The following is a 17,112-nucleotide window of genomic DNA, read 5'->3' as shown; positions in this document are numbered from 1 at the left end:
ATTAGAGACACCCTAAGACATTCTCATTATCCTTCATGACCCATGATGCATCTGTCCTCCACAAATGTATCAGGCTTCTTGAGAACATATTTCTATTCCCAGCCTGCCCCATCTTTAGAGAATAAAGAGCTCGATGAGTTGTATCTACTCTGAGAAAGATGTTTGCATCCCCATTACCATTGTCTGAGCTAGAACATTCATTGGACTTTGTTCCTCATCTTCATATATTTGTATGAATATCAAAAGAGAACTTTGCTGCTGGGAAAGATGGGTAGACATGCTCTTGTTGCTTCCATCTGGCATGAACAGTAGAGGGAAAGACTGAAGTTAGAAGAGACAAGAGCAGAATCAACAGAACAAAACTGTCTGGCATCGAGGGACACAGATCCAGGGGTTTTCTCCAACCTCTTCCCAGGCAGATGCCGCGCATCTCAGCCAGGACCTGTACCAGCTCCGCAGGTTGGGGAAAAGCAAGAAAAGAAACAGAGCTGGTAATGACATGACTCCCGCAGGAAAAGCCTCCCTTGGGTGGTATTTTAGGACATTAGCTCAGGCTGCCTTGTCCTCAGTCATCTCGCTGGCATTTAAGTAGCCCCTTGGGTTACAGATCATGGCAGGTGTTGGTAAGGAAAGAAGGCCATGCTAAAAATACCAGCCTCTTCTGGCACCCCGCCGGCAGCCCCAGCTCCCTCCTTGAGCAGCGGGACCTCAGGAAAAGAAGTTTCCTCTGCCTCAGTCACAAAGGTCTGACTCCCTTCTCTACCGAAGTTACCGAGGTAGAAAGAGTCCTGTGGAGAAAACATACGCAAAGAAGCATTTCTATGGAGAAATACCAATTTCTACTAAATCAAGAAATAGTAGACACGGATAACAGAATGGTGGTATGGTTACCAGAGGAGAAAAAGGGGGTACAAATACATGGTAACAAAAGAAAACTAGACTTCGGGTGGTGAGCGCGCAGTAGAGCACACAGATATAGAATTATGTTATACATCTGAAAATTATATAATGTTATTAGTCAAAGTTACCCCAATACATTTAATACTTTAGAAAAATAGGCTATCTTAAGGAGAAGCTGGGGTCCCAGTAGAAAGTACTTGGGAAGAAGGGGTTTGCTAGTCAGCCTAGAAAGGGTTTTTACAAAAACAAGGAGTCCACTGTCTATTTTCAGTAACCTGGGCCTACCCATAGTCCTCCAAACCAAACAGCATCAACCCCAAATTAAGCTTTCGGCAGTGGGTCTGGCATAGGTGTTGAAACAAAATTTCAGAAATCCCCATTTTGCATTTTCCTAACACAGTGGCCCTGCTAGAGCCCAGAGGAGTGGTAGGAGGACGTCCGTTAGAGCAGGAGGCACCGGGGTTGTCCACATCCACGGCGTCTTTGCATCAGATTTCACCATCTGCAGAGTCAGAGTAGAGAGAACTCTGCTTGCCACCCAGGAGACTGCGAAGGTCACGTTCACATATGTTCCTGTTAAGGGCATCGTTGGAAACTTGAGAACCAAGTATAAAAATATAAAGATGAACAGGTGGCCTCCAATACAAAAGGAATGTGGGATTTGCCGGGAAGTGATGATTAAAACCATCCCAGAGTTTCGATGTGGCCCCTGAGGCTGGCTCAGGTCTCCGGACTGCAACGCCTGGGGATGCTTTTATTTCGGCACAGGCTGCGGCTCGAGCAGGCACTACACGCTGTCCTGACCACGTTGTTTGTCTTCATTTCCCCCCAAACGTTCTGCCTGGGTTGATTAATGGTGCTCACTCCTTGGCCAACCCAGGGGTTTTGAGAGACGCCGGTATAGATTTCTAACGATTACCTCAAACTCTCCCTTGAAGCTACCGGAACAAAATGAACATACCTGCCTTTCTATCTTTGTGAACATATCCTTTTTTGTCCCATTTTGGGCCATAAAACGCAAGAGTAGGAAAGATGTCCTTGGCCCAACCATACTTTCTTACCAGGTTCTCCCATATGCGGAGTGTGGGGTGGGTTTAGGAGCCTGGGATGCAGTCCCAAGCTGGCCCATGTAGGATAAGACACCCCTTTAGTCCCAGCTTCATTACTCTCACCTTTTAACCATGTTCACATGTAGAAAAGACCTCTTGCAGACCCCTCTCGTCTCCCCTTCACCTTATAATGTGTTGCTTTTAAATATGTGAATGGTGAATGGGAACAGGGGCTCCTTCCCATGCTCCAATTCCCCATCCCACCCTGTGGGAAATATAGTGAAGGCCATCTGTAAGCGGACTGTGAGACCTTGGGAACCTGGCCAGAAGCTAAAGGCCAAAGAGAAACTGCTTGTAGATGTGAGCCTGGGTTGTAAAACAGCTGGCGTTTAGATCCCCTGCGTGCCCTGTTTTTCTCTGTTTTTCTCGTGTTGGGAATGTCTGGGTGGCGACAATACAATAGCACCAGCTGGCCAACCGGATGGGACTTAGTGGTTCAGCTTCAGCGGTGGTTCCCTGGTCGGCCGCCTCTGGTGTACGTCTAAGTCCTAATAAGCCCGTGTCTTTCACAGCCAGTCCTCTGGGTTATTTCTTTGGGAATCCACGAACAATACACTGAGGTTTTTCTGGGACCTCAGCACTTTGCATAACAATATGAAATCAAATATTAATGTAAAAACAGACTGGGGAATGGTTCATTAAAAGAGCCCTGTCCACCTGAGCTATGGGACACCCTCGCTCTTGTCCCTGCATTGCCACCTCCCAGCTGGTTAATCTTGAGCCAGCCACTGCCCTCGGCTTTCTAATGTATAAAGTGGGAATACTAGCAGGCATCCTGATGCTGCCATAAGAGGCTGTGAGGTGATAATAAACTTGCAAGTGCTTTTTAGACTTTACATACTTAGGCAATACTGCTTTTCTTGAGACAGTTAAATTCCACCCACATGGGCTTGATTGAATTGCTACATAGTTGCTACTGTTGAAAAACAGAAGGTGAGTTACAAGGCAGAAAAATTCATTGCCTTTTGGACTGGGAGAACCATTTTCGCCAGTGCAAATCCACCCAGGTAGCAAGCGTACTCAGGGGCCTCGCAGCAGAATCAGAACCAGCCGTGTGTCACTAGGCAATGGAGAAAGGCATCCACAATGGCCTAAAGACCTTCCTCGGAGTGCCAAGCCCTCCCTGAAAGCAGACCTATTTTCCTTGTGTCCTTATGGTAGTATCACAGATCCTTGAGAAAGAAAACCCTATTGTATATGAAGAGAACACGCTGTATCTTGTTCCTTGGGACAATGAGCCCTGAGCATAACATGCTGCATTCCAGAACCCAGTGGAAGAAGCAATTGTCTCTGGGTTTAATTATAGATTCTTCACTTGCCCTTAATTGCCTGAGTCAGCACTGATGACTCTGAGGGAGTCACGGAACACAGGTAGAGCTCTTGCTGTTAAACAAGGTGTGACTATCAGGTAATGAGGTTTTTGTTTTGTTTTGTTTTTAAACAAACAACCCCTAATGTATATATTCAAGTGAGTGCCGACTCTTTTCCAAACAAATATTGGGAAATATGGTACGGCCAGTATGGGTGCTCTTATAGGGCAGGGGCAGTAGCATATTTACTATTAAAGTTCTCCTGGAACACCTGAGCTGTGGGATCCTCACAGCCAGAGGGGAGCCCAGGTAGCATTTGGGACCATGGTAACACGGTGGGAAATATACATTAAGTGACCCCTCCTCCTCAGCGAGAGAGTTTTACCCCATAACATATATATATAGATTGATACTTTTTTTGGAGGAAAAGATCCATCTCTTATCCACCTTCCTTTATTCCATAAAATCTAGTTAAATGCCTTGTACACAAAAGGTGTCGAATAAATATGTGTTGGGCATTTGTCCTACCCTATCACAATACTTATATTCATTCTTCAGAAAATAAAATATAGAGTCCATATTTTTAATTTAAGTAAGTTTTGAGCCTGTTTTCTTTAATATCGATTTTTATTGATTTCAGAGAGGGAGAGAGAAATAGAAACGTCAATGATGAGAGAGAATCATTGATCGGCTGTCTCCTACATGCCCCCTACTGGGGATCGAACCTGCAACCCGGGCATGTGCCCTGACTGGGAATCCAACTGTGACCTCCTGGTTCATAGGTAATTGCTCAACCACTGAGCCACGCTGACTGGGCAGAGCCTAATTTTTAAATCTTTCCTTCCCAGAGAATGTTTCTCCTACTTATTTGTATGGCTAATAGCCAATAAACAATCATTCAACAAACATTTATTGATAAATGAGTAAATGCCAAACACTGGGGAAAATCTCCTGGATTTTTCTTAGTGTACACACAGAAAGAACCTCAGGGCCACAGATGTTGAGCAGCCTCTCATGGAACACAGACTCTCTCACGTAACCTCAGGAAAGAAATGGAATTATAATAAGGACCCCTAGAACTGAAATTTGGTCAGTCTCCCAGTTTCTTTCTCTCCATGGTGCTTGTGTTTATCTTGCTAAGTCTGCTCCATTCTCCTTCTCCTTCCTCTATAAACAGACTTCTCTACTTACCCATCACTTAGTTGATTCATGGTGGTATATTAGTCAGGAAAAGCTAGTTATGCTTCAGTAACAAACAAGCCCCATATTTCAGTGATCTGAAATAGCAAAGGTTTATAGCTCGCTCTTGCTACATGTCCACCAAGGCTTAGCTGAGGGGACAGGGGATGTTCTGCTGGTTATAACCACTTGGGAACCCAGAATGACAGAGCAGCAACAATCTTAAAAATGAACATGGTGAGGTACATGCTAACTCTTTAAGTGTCCACCATAAGTCACTTCTGCTCACATTTCCTTGGCCAAAGCAAATCGAATGACCATACCTAACTTAATTGGGGAAGGGTAGATAGAGATATGCAATCCTACCAAGACCCAGCTTAGGCAGAAAGCCTAAATATTTGTGAGTAGCCTTTACCATTCTCATTCAGGCATCTCCAGCTCAAGACTGCAAAGCCTTTTTGTTTCAGCAACCTCAGCTAATGATTCATACTTTCCACATTCTTTATTTCAAGCTGCAGTTCGAGAGTGTCCCAGTCCATCTTTGCCTGACAGGCCACACACTAGCTGTCAGGTTAGCCTATGGATCTGTCCTGGAGTCATGGCCAGTCGGCTGGGGAACAGGGATATATGCTATAGCACATGGCTGTCCAGCCCACCTCTCTTGATCCTATCCAGGAACTGAGAGACCCGTCCAGTACAGAAGGAATTGTTGTTTAAGTCATGCTTTGCTTGTCCTAGCCCTTGGTGTTAGAAAGGTCATGAGTGGTGCAGTTCATGAAGCTGAGTTGGGTCTGGCTGGCTGTCAGGCTATTTATGGGGCAGAATCTCGACAGTGGTGAAATGGAAATGGTTGAGTCTAAGGACCTGCTGGGTTAACCCATTCGTCTAGGGATCAATGATGTTATACGAAGGGATTTTACATTTTGGCTCTGTGCAACTCTATATCCACAGTTGGACACCATAGCTCTAAACATAGCCCTAGGTGAGAGGGGCAGGGAAGAGAATCTCACAATAAGACCTGAACGTCTGACCCAGAATTCAAGTCCCTTCACTAAATGCCCCCAATATACCTCTCCAGTTTCATATCCCAGTTCACCCCCAAATAAACCTACTGTCCAACCACCATCAACCATTCCCTTTTTTTTCCTTGGCTTGTACAATACCCTCCTCTCTAACAAACTACTACCCTTACTCTAAAATCAGTTTAAAAACCACTACTTTTCAAAAAAAAAAAAAAAACCACCACTTTTCAAAGAAGTCTTTTTCTGTCTGCTCTGACTGGTCATTTCAATTTCTTCCTTCTCTGAATTCCTATACCCCTACTCATGCTGGACCCCTGGAGGGCATGGGTATGTCTTACTCATGTGAGGATCCTAGAGCCTAGTGCCTGCCTGTGGAACAGGGATATATACAGTGGTGGTATATTAGTCAGTGCTCATCAATGGTGTGTTTGATGAATTGTCTGCCCTGCCTGTTCATTCAAGGAAACTTTGACGCATTCCTCTGCTATGTTAGACATAGTGAATAAAAGTCAGTAATATATGGTCCCTCCAAGCGTTTCTCTAGTTCAGTTGCCTTATTTTATAGATGAGAAAACTGAAACCCAGAGAGGAGAAATGACTGGCCCTCTGCCACCCAAGCAGCCAGAATTTACTGAGCACTTTGCTATGTGCTAGACAAAATGCTTTTCATTCTTTTACATATATTTTTAATTGATTTCAGAGAGAGGAGAGGGAGAGAAATAGAAACATCAATGATGAGAGAGAATCATTGATTGGCTGCCTCCTGCACGCCCCCTACTGGGGATCGAGCCCGCAACCCGAGCATGTGCCCTTGACTGGAATCGAACCCAGGACCCTTCAGTCTTCAGGCCGATGCTCTCCAGGGGTCCTCAAACTACGGCCCGCGGGCCGCATGCGGCCCGCCGAGGACATTTATCCAGCCTGCCGGGTGCTGCTGCCTGTCCTGCTTAGCAGCCGACTCGTCCCGGGCCCGCAGTGCGCATAGGAATTTGTTCATAGTTTTTTTTTTAAACTGTAGTCCGGCCCTCCAATGGTCTGAGGGACAGTGAACTGGCCCCCTGTTTAAAAAGTTTGAGGACCCCTGCGAGTCTAGCCACTGAGTCAAACCAGCTAGGGCGTTTTTCATTCTTTATTTCATTTTCATCCTTGTAACAACCCTAAGAGGGAAGAATTTTTACACCTACTTACAGAAGAGAAAACTGAGGCTTAAAAAGGTTGTAACATGACTAAGGCAAGGAGGAGGCTAGGCCAGGTTTGGATCACAGAGTCTAACTCCTGAGTCCCTACTCTTACCCCCTTTGCTGAGCTCCGTGCTGGGGACTCAGCTCCCTGTGATCCATGCATCTGTATATTGCTGAGAGGCCTTGAACTTTGTCAGTGCTGCAGTGGCTGGGTTGACATATGGCGATTAAAGGGCTCTGGTGAGTTTCTGTGCCGTGCAGCCCGTAGGCACACAGATCTACTGTTCTGACCATTAGGTCAGGGTATGTTTTCCCTCCTGGGCAGTTGGGTTAGTGGAGGAAACCTGATAAAATCCTGGAGAGGAACTTGATCTTTCTCTGAAGGACTTACAAGTTGTTTGGCCTGCCTAATCTGCTCAGACACCGTCCAGGGAATATTCGGTATCCATGTAGTACAGCTTGTGAATTATTCTATGGGGACTGTTAATGAGACCCTCACCAACTCCACCTCAGCCAGTCTCAGGCAGGGCTTTGGGGCAGCCCCCTTCCTTCCCCTCCCACCAAAGCTAGGAAAAGAGCAGGCTTTCCCCATTGGGAGCTGGGGGCAGTGAGAGATGTAGGAAATCCTGCTGCCTCCAAGCGGAGCTCACTGTACAGAGCTGGGCCTCAGAGCTATGACTGTGGATGCAATGACTTAGCTGGGTTAACATTTATCCCATGTCTTGGCAACCTGGTGCCTGAGCGTCTAACATGGCAAGAGGCTGAATTCCTAAAATCAGTGCAAGAAAAATTATAAAGAGTTTGCTCTGTAGGCACCTCGGAGATCATCTGGATTTAAAGATGGGGAAACTGAGACACGGACGCTAACTCCTCCAGGTCACACAGCTGCAGGTGATAGAGACCAGAGACCAAGTTCCTGAGTCTAAACTCAATGTTCTTTCATCTTCAACTCCCACCCACCCACGTTCCCTCCCCTTTGCTGAAGCCAGGCACTGACACACGGAGAACTAAGCCAACTGGGTCCTGTGTCCCTAAAGTGACTAGCCCTCTCTGAGGGAAAAGGCACGCAGAAGACAGATTCCCGGGCATTCTGACCCACATCAGCAGAGAGTCTCAGGAGCGGCCCCCAGGTCTTGCTCTCAACTCGCTTTCTCTGCTCCAGGTTAGTTTCCCGAAAGTGAGCGCCCAGGAGGATACCTGTCAAGCTGAGAGCGCTTGGGAGCGCTGGGCGGATGCCCGGAGCGCTCAGGCCTGGGTGCCGGGGTCGGAGGCTGCTGGGGACCCCGGGGGACCTGATGCTGAGCGCGCCGGGGTCCAGCGGCTGAGGGGGGCGACGCACACCTGCCACCTGTCCCGCTCCCCCGGGCTCCTGTGACTCGGGCGGTTGGGCTGGGGACTCTAATGGTGGGGCGCCGGCTCCCAGAGGAGCGGGCGCAGAGGGCAGAAGTTAGCGCCTCATCCCCGACTCGGCCCCAAGCGAAGCCCCGACGCCCTCTCCCTGGTGTGCAGGTTTGGAAACAGGGCGGCCCAGGCCGGCCGCCGCCTCGGCGGCTCGGGTCCCCATATATAGTCATATCCACCGTCAACCCGGAGGCTGGCAGGCGGCAGCGAATGGGCGCGCAGCCCCCGCGGGAGGAGCGGGGAGGGCGCAGGGGGCGGAGGGAGGAGAGGGGAGAGGGGGCAGGAGGAAAAAGCTTTTCCAAAAAAGTATTGGCTGTCTTGAGGAATGCGGTCGTCCCCTTGGGAAAGTACATATCTGGAAGGAGCAGGCGGCTCCGCTCGCACTCCGGCTCGGCCGCCCCTCCGCGCTCTCGCCTCGCCTCGCCGCTCCCGCCGCAGCCCCCGGGCCCCTCGCCGCCGCCACCATGGACGCCATCAAGAAGAAGATGCAGATGCTGAAGCTCGACAAGGAGAACGCCTTGGACCGAGCCGAGCAGGCGGAGGCCGATAAGAAGGCGGCGGAGGACAGGAGCAAGCAGGTCTGCACCTCCCCGCCCCAAGCCCGCCGGGCGCCGGCGCTCCGCCCGGGTTCCCTGAGCCCTTGGACCCGGCCTGACACCCCTTCCCGGCCCTTCACCCCGAGGACTCGGGGAGCCACCCCCTTCCCCGGACGGCCAGGCGCGCGCGTCTGAGAGGGGAAAGAGAAGAGCAAGACTCGGGCTTATTCTAACTTTTCATTCTCGTCTGAGGACGTGTATTTCCCTCTGTGGCTCTCAGAGCCCACGAAGTCCATCCAAGCCCTAGGGGCACTTGGTTCTCGAGGTCGGGAGTCAAGTTTGTATCCGTGGGGGTGAGAAGGGGTGGAGTGCGGGCTTGAAGGGAATCGAGCCCAGCAAGTGTTAGAAGTTCTTCTGGACATTTGAGAATAAACCCTTCAACTGGGACAGAACTGGGCGCGGGGGTGGGGGGGAGGAGGGGAAGTGGGGTGAGGGCTAGGGTCATGGAGTTTATTCCTAAGAGCAAAGGTGGGACAGAATAGAGAGTAGGGCCCGAAGGCCAAGAAGATGGGGCGTTTTTCTGCACCCCAAGTTGTGGGCTTGAGCCCGCTGCGACAGGGCAGGAGTCTCGCCCTGGGGGAGGTCCGAATGTAGGTGAGCCACGGTTCGCCTCCGGCTCCAGCAAGAGGAGGTTACCTGGGGACCCTTGAACCTAAACTCGGCGGCGCCCCGAGCCGGAGGGGCCGCAGCCAACCCGGCGCCCGTGTGTTGTGTGTGGTGTTGTGTGTGTGTCTAACACCCGGTCCGTGCCGGCCGCCCGCTCCCGCCGCTGCCCCGCAGCTGGAGGAGGACATCGCGGCGAAGGAGAAGCTGTTGCGGGCGTCGGAGGACGAGCGGGACCGGGTGCTGGAGGACCTGCACAAGGCGGAGGACAGCCTCCTGGCCGCCGACGAGACCGCCGCCAAGGTACCGGGGCGCGCGGCTCGGCGCACGAATGGCTAACTGTCTCTCTCTCTCTCTCCTTCCCTCCCTCCCTGTCTTTCCCTCTCTCTGTCCCGCTGTCCCTGTCCTTCTGGTTCTGTGCACCCACACCCCTCCCCTGCGGGATCACGCTGCCTGCCGCACCCCCCACTCCCCGTCCCCCACGGCCAACTCCCAGCTGGAAGATGAGCTGGTGTCGCTACAAAAGAAACTCAAGGGCACGGAAGATGAACTGGACAAATACTCCGAGGCTCTCAAAGATGCCCAGGAAAAGCTGGAACTGGCGGAGAAAAAGGCCACCGACGTAAGTGCTTGCACACACTGCCTCCCTCACCTCCTGCCCGCGGGCCGCTCTGGAGTCACCAGGGGGCCAGAGAGACACCTGCATATAGCCCTGCCCTGGCCCAGAGCGCTGGATGCTGCCACAGACCGCTACTGCACACGTTCTTCATATTTCATCCGTTCCTCTCTCTTTTTCTCCTTCTGTGACCCCACTCCTGGGGTTTGGGGGGTGAGAAGCTGGGAGTTCACAGCAGCTGAAATTGGATGCTGGGGGTGAACCTTGCCTCCCTGGTAGCAGAAAACCTCTGAGGTGTCCTTACCAAGGTTTGTGCAAACGGAATGCCTAATTTCTTTCTTTCCTTTTGCCATCTCTGGTGGGTGGGGAGGCCTGGTGTCGGTGGTGTGTCTAGTCAGGGGACAGAGGCCTGTCCTCTAGATTAAAGGAATAGTTTGGGGCTACTTTTGCATAGAAGGCTGAGCTTGATGGTGGGCCACAGAGACTCCTGAGGCCTCCTTTCTTCGCAGGGAAGCCTTAATTCAGCCCTTAAGATCTGCCTGGGAAGATGATACTTGCTTGGGTCTGCAGGCTGAGGGCACTAGATCCAAAAAGTAAGCTGGGGGTTATATATAGCTCAGTGCTTTATATGGTATAGTGAGCTAGCTGCCCCCTGCCCCTCCTGCTCACCCCACCCCCACCTGTCAGCCCTCTGACAACCACCACATAGTTTCAGGGGTGATGCAAACAGGCAAAAGCTCTATCAGCACTCTGTTCACTGCCCTTTGGAGGAATCTTTTTAGCTGAAGAGCTTGCCTCTTCTGCCGCGTAAGTCAAGCCAAGCATTAGATTTCCAAAGGACTTCTTTTCACACCGTTGGATTCCGTTCTAGAAGCTAATTAAGCCTAGAGGCCCAATTAGGAAAGAATTCCTTGGGAACAATTCCAAGAATGTATGAGTACCAGGAAAAGCTATGCCCAGAAGTTATACTACCAAGTGCAACTGGCAGAATATTTTGTCTGAGAGTAAAATGCAAATTGCTGGAGGGTCTTGGGTCTTGAAATCAGTAAAGGCTTTTTGTGGTAAGAAAGGCTTGAAATCTAATCTCCAAGTGTGTTTGTAAATGAGAAATCCAGACTTGGGACATTTAGAATCTGCAAAAAAAAAAAAAAAACTTTTTTTTTTTCAGTGAAAATCAAGGTTCCTGGAAAAGGGGGTTCAGGGAAGCAATGATTTAGCTAAATATTTAAGTTGCAAACTACCTGGCTTTAGAAAAAGAACCAAAGAACACATAACTCTGCCCACATTGTATAATGTAGATCAGATGTGTGCTCTCCGTAAGGCTGACTGGAGGATGTCTGTCTCCCCCAAATTCTCCAGCAGGACGTTTATTTAGCTTTTCAAAAGAGCCGCTGATAGATCAAGGAGAGATATTCCTTATAAGGTAAAGAATGCAGAGAATTTGAAAGTAGCCCAGTAAGGCAAGAGAAGTAACAAAAAAGATACTGCAATTCTTAAGGAAAAATAGATAATAATTATTGTGACTATGTAGAGCTATAGGTCTTTATTGAAGTCTTGTTTAAGGGAGCCTAGGAATGAGGTGGGCAGAAGTGGAAAAGAGGATATTTAAAGCCAGCTGGGGGGAAGGGGTGGGGCCAGCACTGGAGGGAGGTTTTTGGAACTCTGTTTGGATTCTTTTTTTTTTCCCCAACTGGAAAACTGTCCCTAATATGGTACACATTTTTTTTTTTTTTGGCAGTATATTTTGATCACCTTCCCCTTTAAGACATTTTAGGTTGTTGGGAACCTGTAGGGATGTGGAAGAAGTTTGTGAATAAATGCTATATTTAGAGTGATTCCTAACTAGTAAAAAAAAAAAAAAAATAGTTGACTTGAGCAGGACAAGACAGTTGTCACTAGAGAAAGGGGAGGTGGGAGAGAGGTCAGCTTCCTGAGGTAGTATTATATTACATCTGTGATAAGGACATTTCCCTGTCATTACCTTGTACATACATAGTTAAGAACTGTGGATCAGTCTTGCATTTTTCTACCACTACTAAAAACATTTTTTCTAATTTACCAACATACTTTACACATCCTATTCCAGAACTGGGCTCTTCCTAACTTAAAAGGTGGTCATTCCTGAGGTAGCATCCCAAATGGTTTTGTTTTGAATATTCTGTTGCCATCTCACCTAAGTGAGGCTGAAGGGGATCTAGGGCTCCGTTTTCTCTCTGGCCCCCAACCTCGACCCCAATAACTCTATATACCTGAGATTTGCAGTATGTGAGTCTTTATTCCCTGTCAGTCTTTGCTTTCTAAATCAGTGATTCTCAACTTTCTCTAAACAGAATCACCTAGGAAGGTTTAAAACCCCAAATCCAGGCTATACCCCAGGCCAATTAAATCAGAATCTCTGGGAGTGGAACCCCGGCATTAGTATTTTTTTAAATATCCAGGTGACTCCAATGTGCAGCCAAGGCTGAGAACTGCCCTTACACTCTTGTATAATGACATCAGCATGAAAATGAACTCACCTGAAACTGACTTTCCGAGGTGTTTGAAAAGCAGAACAATAAGTCACTCGGCTGCTTAAAGCACTTGCAAGTGCCCAGCAGTTTCCCTGGCTTCTGGAGGCTCTCAGCCATTCCCTTGCCCACCCTCAAAGTTGGAGCCCCAAAGTCTGCACTCCTTTAGGCATGGAGACCTAGCCTCCTGCCTGACCAGATGAACTGTGTGAAACAGAGCGAGAGGCTCCCCCTACAGGATGTCAGGGCACTTGGCGGGGGCCGGCGGGAGATCTCACAGAGGCTGAGAGAGTCCATAGAAAACGTCTCAGGACAGCTAAGGAGGTCTGTGAGGGCTATGGAGGAGGAGAGGGATGTCAAGTCTGTTTTCTTTTTCTTCATTATTCCCACACTTAAACATATCAGGAACTGACTTGAAGGGCCTCCTTTGAGAATGGTGAGGATTGAAAGCCGTGAGACTTAGCAGGCATTTAAAAACACAGCCTAAGGGGCAAATTGGCAGAGGACAGTTCCCAGAGATATTGTCCACAGTGATTTTCACACAGCTGTTGCTAGAGGCTCTCTTAGGGTTCGGCAGTCTTCCTTGGTGTGCCTTTTAAAGGCAGCCCAGTCCAGCCCAGAATTGGTCAGATGCCAGATCTCAGAGGCTAATTTAAAACCAGCAGCGGCTGTAACCAAAAGGAACCCTTGAGAGGATTGTTTTTAGGGACAGGAAAGTGAGTTCCAGAGGGAATGGGGTAAACAGCTGGTTATGGGCCCCAGCCTAACCCTTAAAACAATGCCTGCCTATATATTAAGTAAAGTTATCATTTGAGTTCTTAACTAATGTATGTACAAGATATTGTGCTAAGCGCTTTACATTGTTTCATAGCCCTGACATCAGCTCAGTGAGGAAGTACTATTAACCCCACTATTACAGATGAAGCCCAGAGAAATCGAGTTTTTTGTCCAAGGTCACACAGACAGGAGAGAACTAGGAACCAGATTCTAACCTGGGAAGACTGCATTTAAAACAGGAGGTTTAACATGAAACATGTTAGTGCTTTTCACTTCGTGAGTTTTGGAGAAATAGGTCTACTATGGTTAGAATCTTGTGTTCTGGGGTTCTTTACAAGGAGGAAGAGTCCCGAGGCACATTCAGGGCCCAAACCCTTCGCTCAGCTCGCTCCTGGGCCTGGGAATACGGGATGCGGAGCGAAGCGCTCTCGCCGCCAGTAGGCGGCACCATCGCCCTTAGCGGCCAGGCCCGTTGCCCGAGACTACTGGGAGCTGGGGAGAGGCGCTGGGAATCGAAGCAAAATCCCTGGAGCGGTGGCCTCTTCTCTGCAGGGCCTATCCAGTCCGCCAGGTGCTCCTTGGGTGCCCCTACGCCTGCCTCCCCGCTGCAGCGAGCATGCGCGGCGCCTCCCGCGGTTTGCAAATTCCCGGGGTCCGAGGCGCGCGCCCCGCCCCGCCCGCCGTGCCCGCCTCCGGCGCTCGCACACCCGCCCGCGGTTCGCTTGCGCTGCCCGGGAGACCGCGACTTCCGGGCTGGTCCGGGGCCGCAGGGGGCGCCGCCGTCGTGCGGCGAGGCTGGGCGGGGCGGCCGGGCGTTCGGGAGTGCGGCAGCGGCGGCCAGAGCGCAGCAGCCGGCCTCTCCCACCGCAGCCCGCCCGCCGCCCCGCGCGATGGCGGGGAGCAGCTCGTTGGAGGCGGTGCGCAGGAAGATCCGCAGCCTGCAGGAGCAGGCGGACGCCGCGGAGGAGCGCGCGGGCAGCTTGCAGCGCGAGCTGGACTACGAGAGAAAGCTGAGGGAGACCGTAAGGGACCCACCCAGCACCCAACCCTCCCATCACCCAGTGCCCCCACACCCGGAGGCGCCTCCTCGTGCGCCGCCAGGCCTCTGGAGCCCACCGACCCCTTCCCCCACGCTCCTGGGCGCACCTTGGCTGAAGGCGCCGGCTCTGCAGGGGCCCTGTGCGTGCTTCTCTGTCCTTCCATTCCACGTCTCTGGTCTAAAGTAAAAGCTCTGAGGGGAAGCAGGAGTGGTGTTGAGAAGGTTCTGGAAGCAGCCCTTTCCCAGAAGGGGCTTCATATCTGGGGTGTTTGCGTTCTGTCCGGTTGTCTCGAGTCCCCCAGAATGTTCACTTTGTGCTGCAGGCATTATTTACTTGGAGGATGGGGAGGAGAGAGGGAAATCCTTTCAGAAATCCCTTCCTTTGGGACGGGGCGTCTGCAGGTCAAGTATGAGGCTCTGCCAAGCTTTGGGGCCCGGGGATGCTGAACTCCACCATCCCCACTGACCCTTCGTTTTCTGGAAGCCCTTTCTCTAATGGTTGAGACATTGACGGCCCCAGGTTCTGACTTGCTTAGTTTGCTGCCCGTTGAATTTCCCTTTCTTAACCATCCCTCCTTCCAAATTGTATTACACAGATAGATATTCCTTTGTTACTGAGTCTTGGAAGAAAGTTGGCTAAATGAACGATTACTGGGTGTATTCTTGCCTGCTTCCCCCTCCCCCATGTTGAATGTAATACCTAGTTTCCTTTCTGCTAAGGCAAGTGTATCCAGCAAACAGGAACAGGATTTCAGAGGTAGTTCAGGCATTTGCGATTTGTTGATTTTTTTTTTTTTTAATGAGTGTGCGTGCTTTAAATCAGGATATTCAAAACACCTTGGGAATTTTATGACAACTGATAATATGGTGTCCAGCTGTGCTTAAATGGGCCTATCCTCAGCTGAGTACATTGTTACTGCTTAAGTATGCAGCTGGCTGCAGAAACTACTATGTATTTGCATAAAATACTTAGAAGCAAACAGCTTCTCAGAGGAAGGACTAACTAGAGGAAATTTCAGATAAGATACAGACAGGAATCAAAATCAATAAGCAAAAAGTTTTCTTTAGAGGACAAGTCAGAAGTGGTCCTCTGGATGTCTTTGAATTTGACTGGCTATAAAGTGATTCCAACTGGCTCTCTGACTGGCTAGCTGTCCTTGCCCCATTAGAACTAATGCAACATGATGGATGAGAACAAGAACTCGGGATCCTGATTGCCAGAATTTGAATCTTCACTACTTACTACCTATGAGACCTTGGGCAAATTCTCAGTCTCTCAGTTCCCTCTCAAAAAATGGAGATAATAATAACATCTACCATTTGTGAGGGTGAAAGGAGTTAGTTGTGTCAAGAAATTACAGTAGTGATAGGCACAACAGAATAGATGCTCTGTGTCAGCTGGTATTAAAAGTGCACAGCTCATACTCCAGTTCCCTACCTATCAAAGGATCTTGGAAATAACATGCTCATCTTTTTTTTAAATGTATATTTTCATTGATTTCAGACAGGAAGGGAGATGGGGAGATATAAACATCAATGATGACAGAGAATCATTGATCAGCAGCCTCCTGCATGCCGGGGGTTGAGCCTGCAACCCAGGCATGTGCCCTGACTGGGAATCAAACCCTGACCTTCTGGGTCATAAGTCAGCACCCAACCACTGAGCAACACTGGCCAGACCAGCATATCTTAAAACAGTGGTCTCCAACCTTTCGGACCTCACGGACCACCAGTGGTCCGCGGACCACTGTCTTAAAACACTCCATTTAAATGCTTTTAATCAATTTGTTTTTCTTTTTGGAACTTGGAGAGCCAATGTCGGCAGCCTGGAAAGAATGATTGGTGGGTTGATGTGGTGTTAATGGTGAAGTCAGTAGAAATCCCCTCACCCTGCTAAGAAAGAGACCATGTGGTCCTGTATAGGAGAGCCTTTTACTGACTCCTGGCCGAGTGATGGATAAAAGGCACAGAAGATAAATTGTAAGGAAGGGCATGTTGTTACTCTTATATCACCTTTTCTTTTGTGCTTTTTATAAGTGACCTTCCAGTGCCAGTTGTCTAAAGGTAATGCTTTCATCCTTTTCAAAGCTTTATGTTAAAAGTAGTTTTAAAAGCTTTAATTTTTTAAAGTAATTTTTGAAAACAGCCTATCTGGGTGATTGGACACAGAACGTTTTAAGACGGCAACTGAGGACTGGGTCAGGCCATTGAGAGAATTTCTGATTGAGAGTTGTTCTTCACTTCTGAAACTGGAACTTCAAGATAGCTAATGCAAGGTGGTTTCTTGTTAGTTGTCAGACACAGCTGTGAGTTCAACTAGTAGTCACAGTTTCTCTTGGCAGTGAAGATAGAGGTTAGGGACAAAGCCATAAGCCACTGCAAAAAATATTTGAAGAGTTGGCCCAAATCCAGATTCTCAAAAGTTCAGAGAGGTTGTAGTTAATTGGCCCTATTATACTAGCACTTACCTTGGAAAAATCAGCGGTTCCTTATTTCCTGCTGGTTTGCTTTTCCAAGGTGTGGAGGGCCTTTGAAATTGTTGGCATGAGGCTACTTGGTTTGATGTAATGGTTGACTTTAGGTGTTGTGACTCAAGAGGGTTGGTTTGTTTTTTGTGGGGGGTTTTTTTGTGTGGTTTTTTTTTTGTGTTTTTTTTGTGTTTTTTTTTTTTTTTTTTTTTGTCATTGTAAAGGAAAAAGTAGCCAATCCTCCTCCTTTCTGGATAGTACCCAGCAAACAAGGAAACTTAAAATTGCAACTTGTAGATTCTTAATTTGTAACTTTATTAAATCATGGAAATAACCAGTTCACAAAATTTCCAGCCCTTTCCCTTTAGAGTTGGTAAATATTTCTGAGGCCAAGACACTGAGGG

The 17,112-nt window shown here is 48.9% G+C and overlaps 1 protein-coding gene across 27 annotated transcripts in view; it reads left to right on the top strand.

The window, feature by feature from the left end:
* Window positions 1-8,297: 8,297 nt before the first annotated feature.
* TPM1 (tropomyosin 1) overlaps window positions 8,298-17,112 on the top strand; it is a gene marked incomplete at its 3' end in the record, with an annotated part of 29,541 nt that continues 20,726 nt past the window's right edge. For 7 of the 27 annotated variants that reach the window (XM_080670273.1, XM_080670261.1, XM_080670275.1 and 4 more), the window contains exons 1-2: window positions 8,298-8,680; window positions 9,798-9,923. In XM_080670273.1, the coding sequence (XP_080526399.1) occupies window positions 8,567-8,680; window positions 9,798-9,923 (240 nt within the window). In that variant the 5' untranslated portion in view covers window positions 8,298-8,566. Of the gene's footprint in view, window positions 8,681-9,478; window positions 9,924-13,691; window positions 14,224-17,112 lie in introns of those variants that run through there. The other 20 variants (XM_080670274.1, XM_080670262.1, XM_080670264.1 and 17 more) reach the window with 8 other exon arrangements.

This window comes from Plecotus auritus (genome assembly GCF_963455305.1).
Source record: "Plecotus auritus genome assembly, chromosome: 1".
Lineage (NCBI taxonomy): Eukaryota > Metazoa > Chordata > Mammalia > Chiroptera > Vespertilionidae > Plecotus > Plecotus auritus.
The sequence above is the reverse complement of the archived record's forward strand: the minus strand, read 5'-3'. Positions and strand labels throughout refer to the sequence as shown.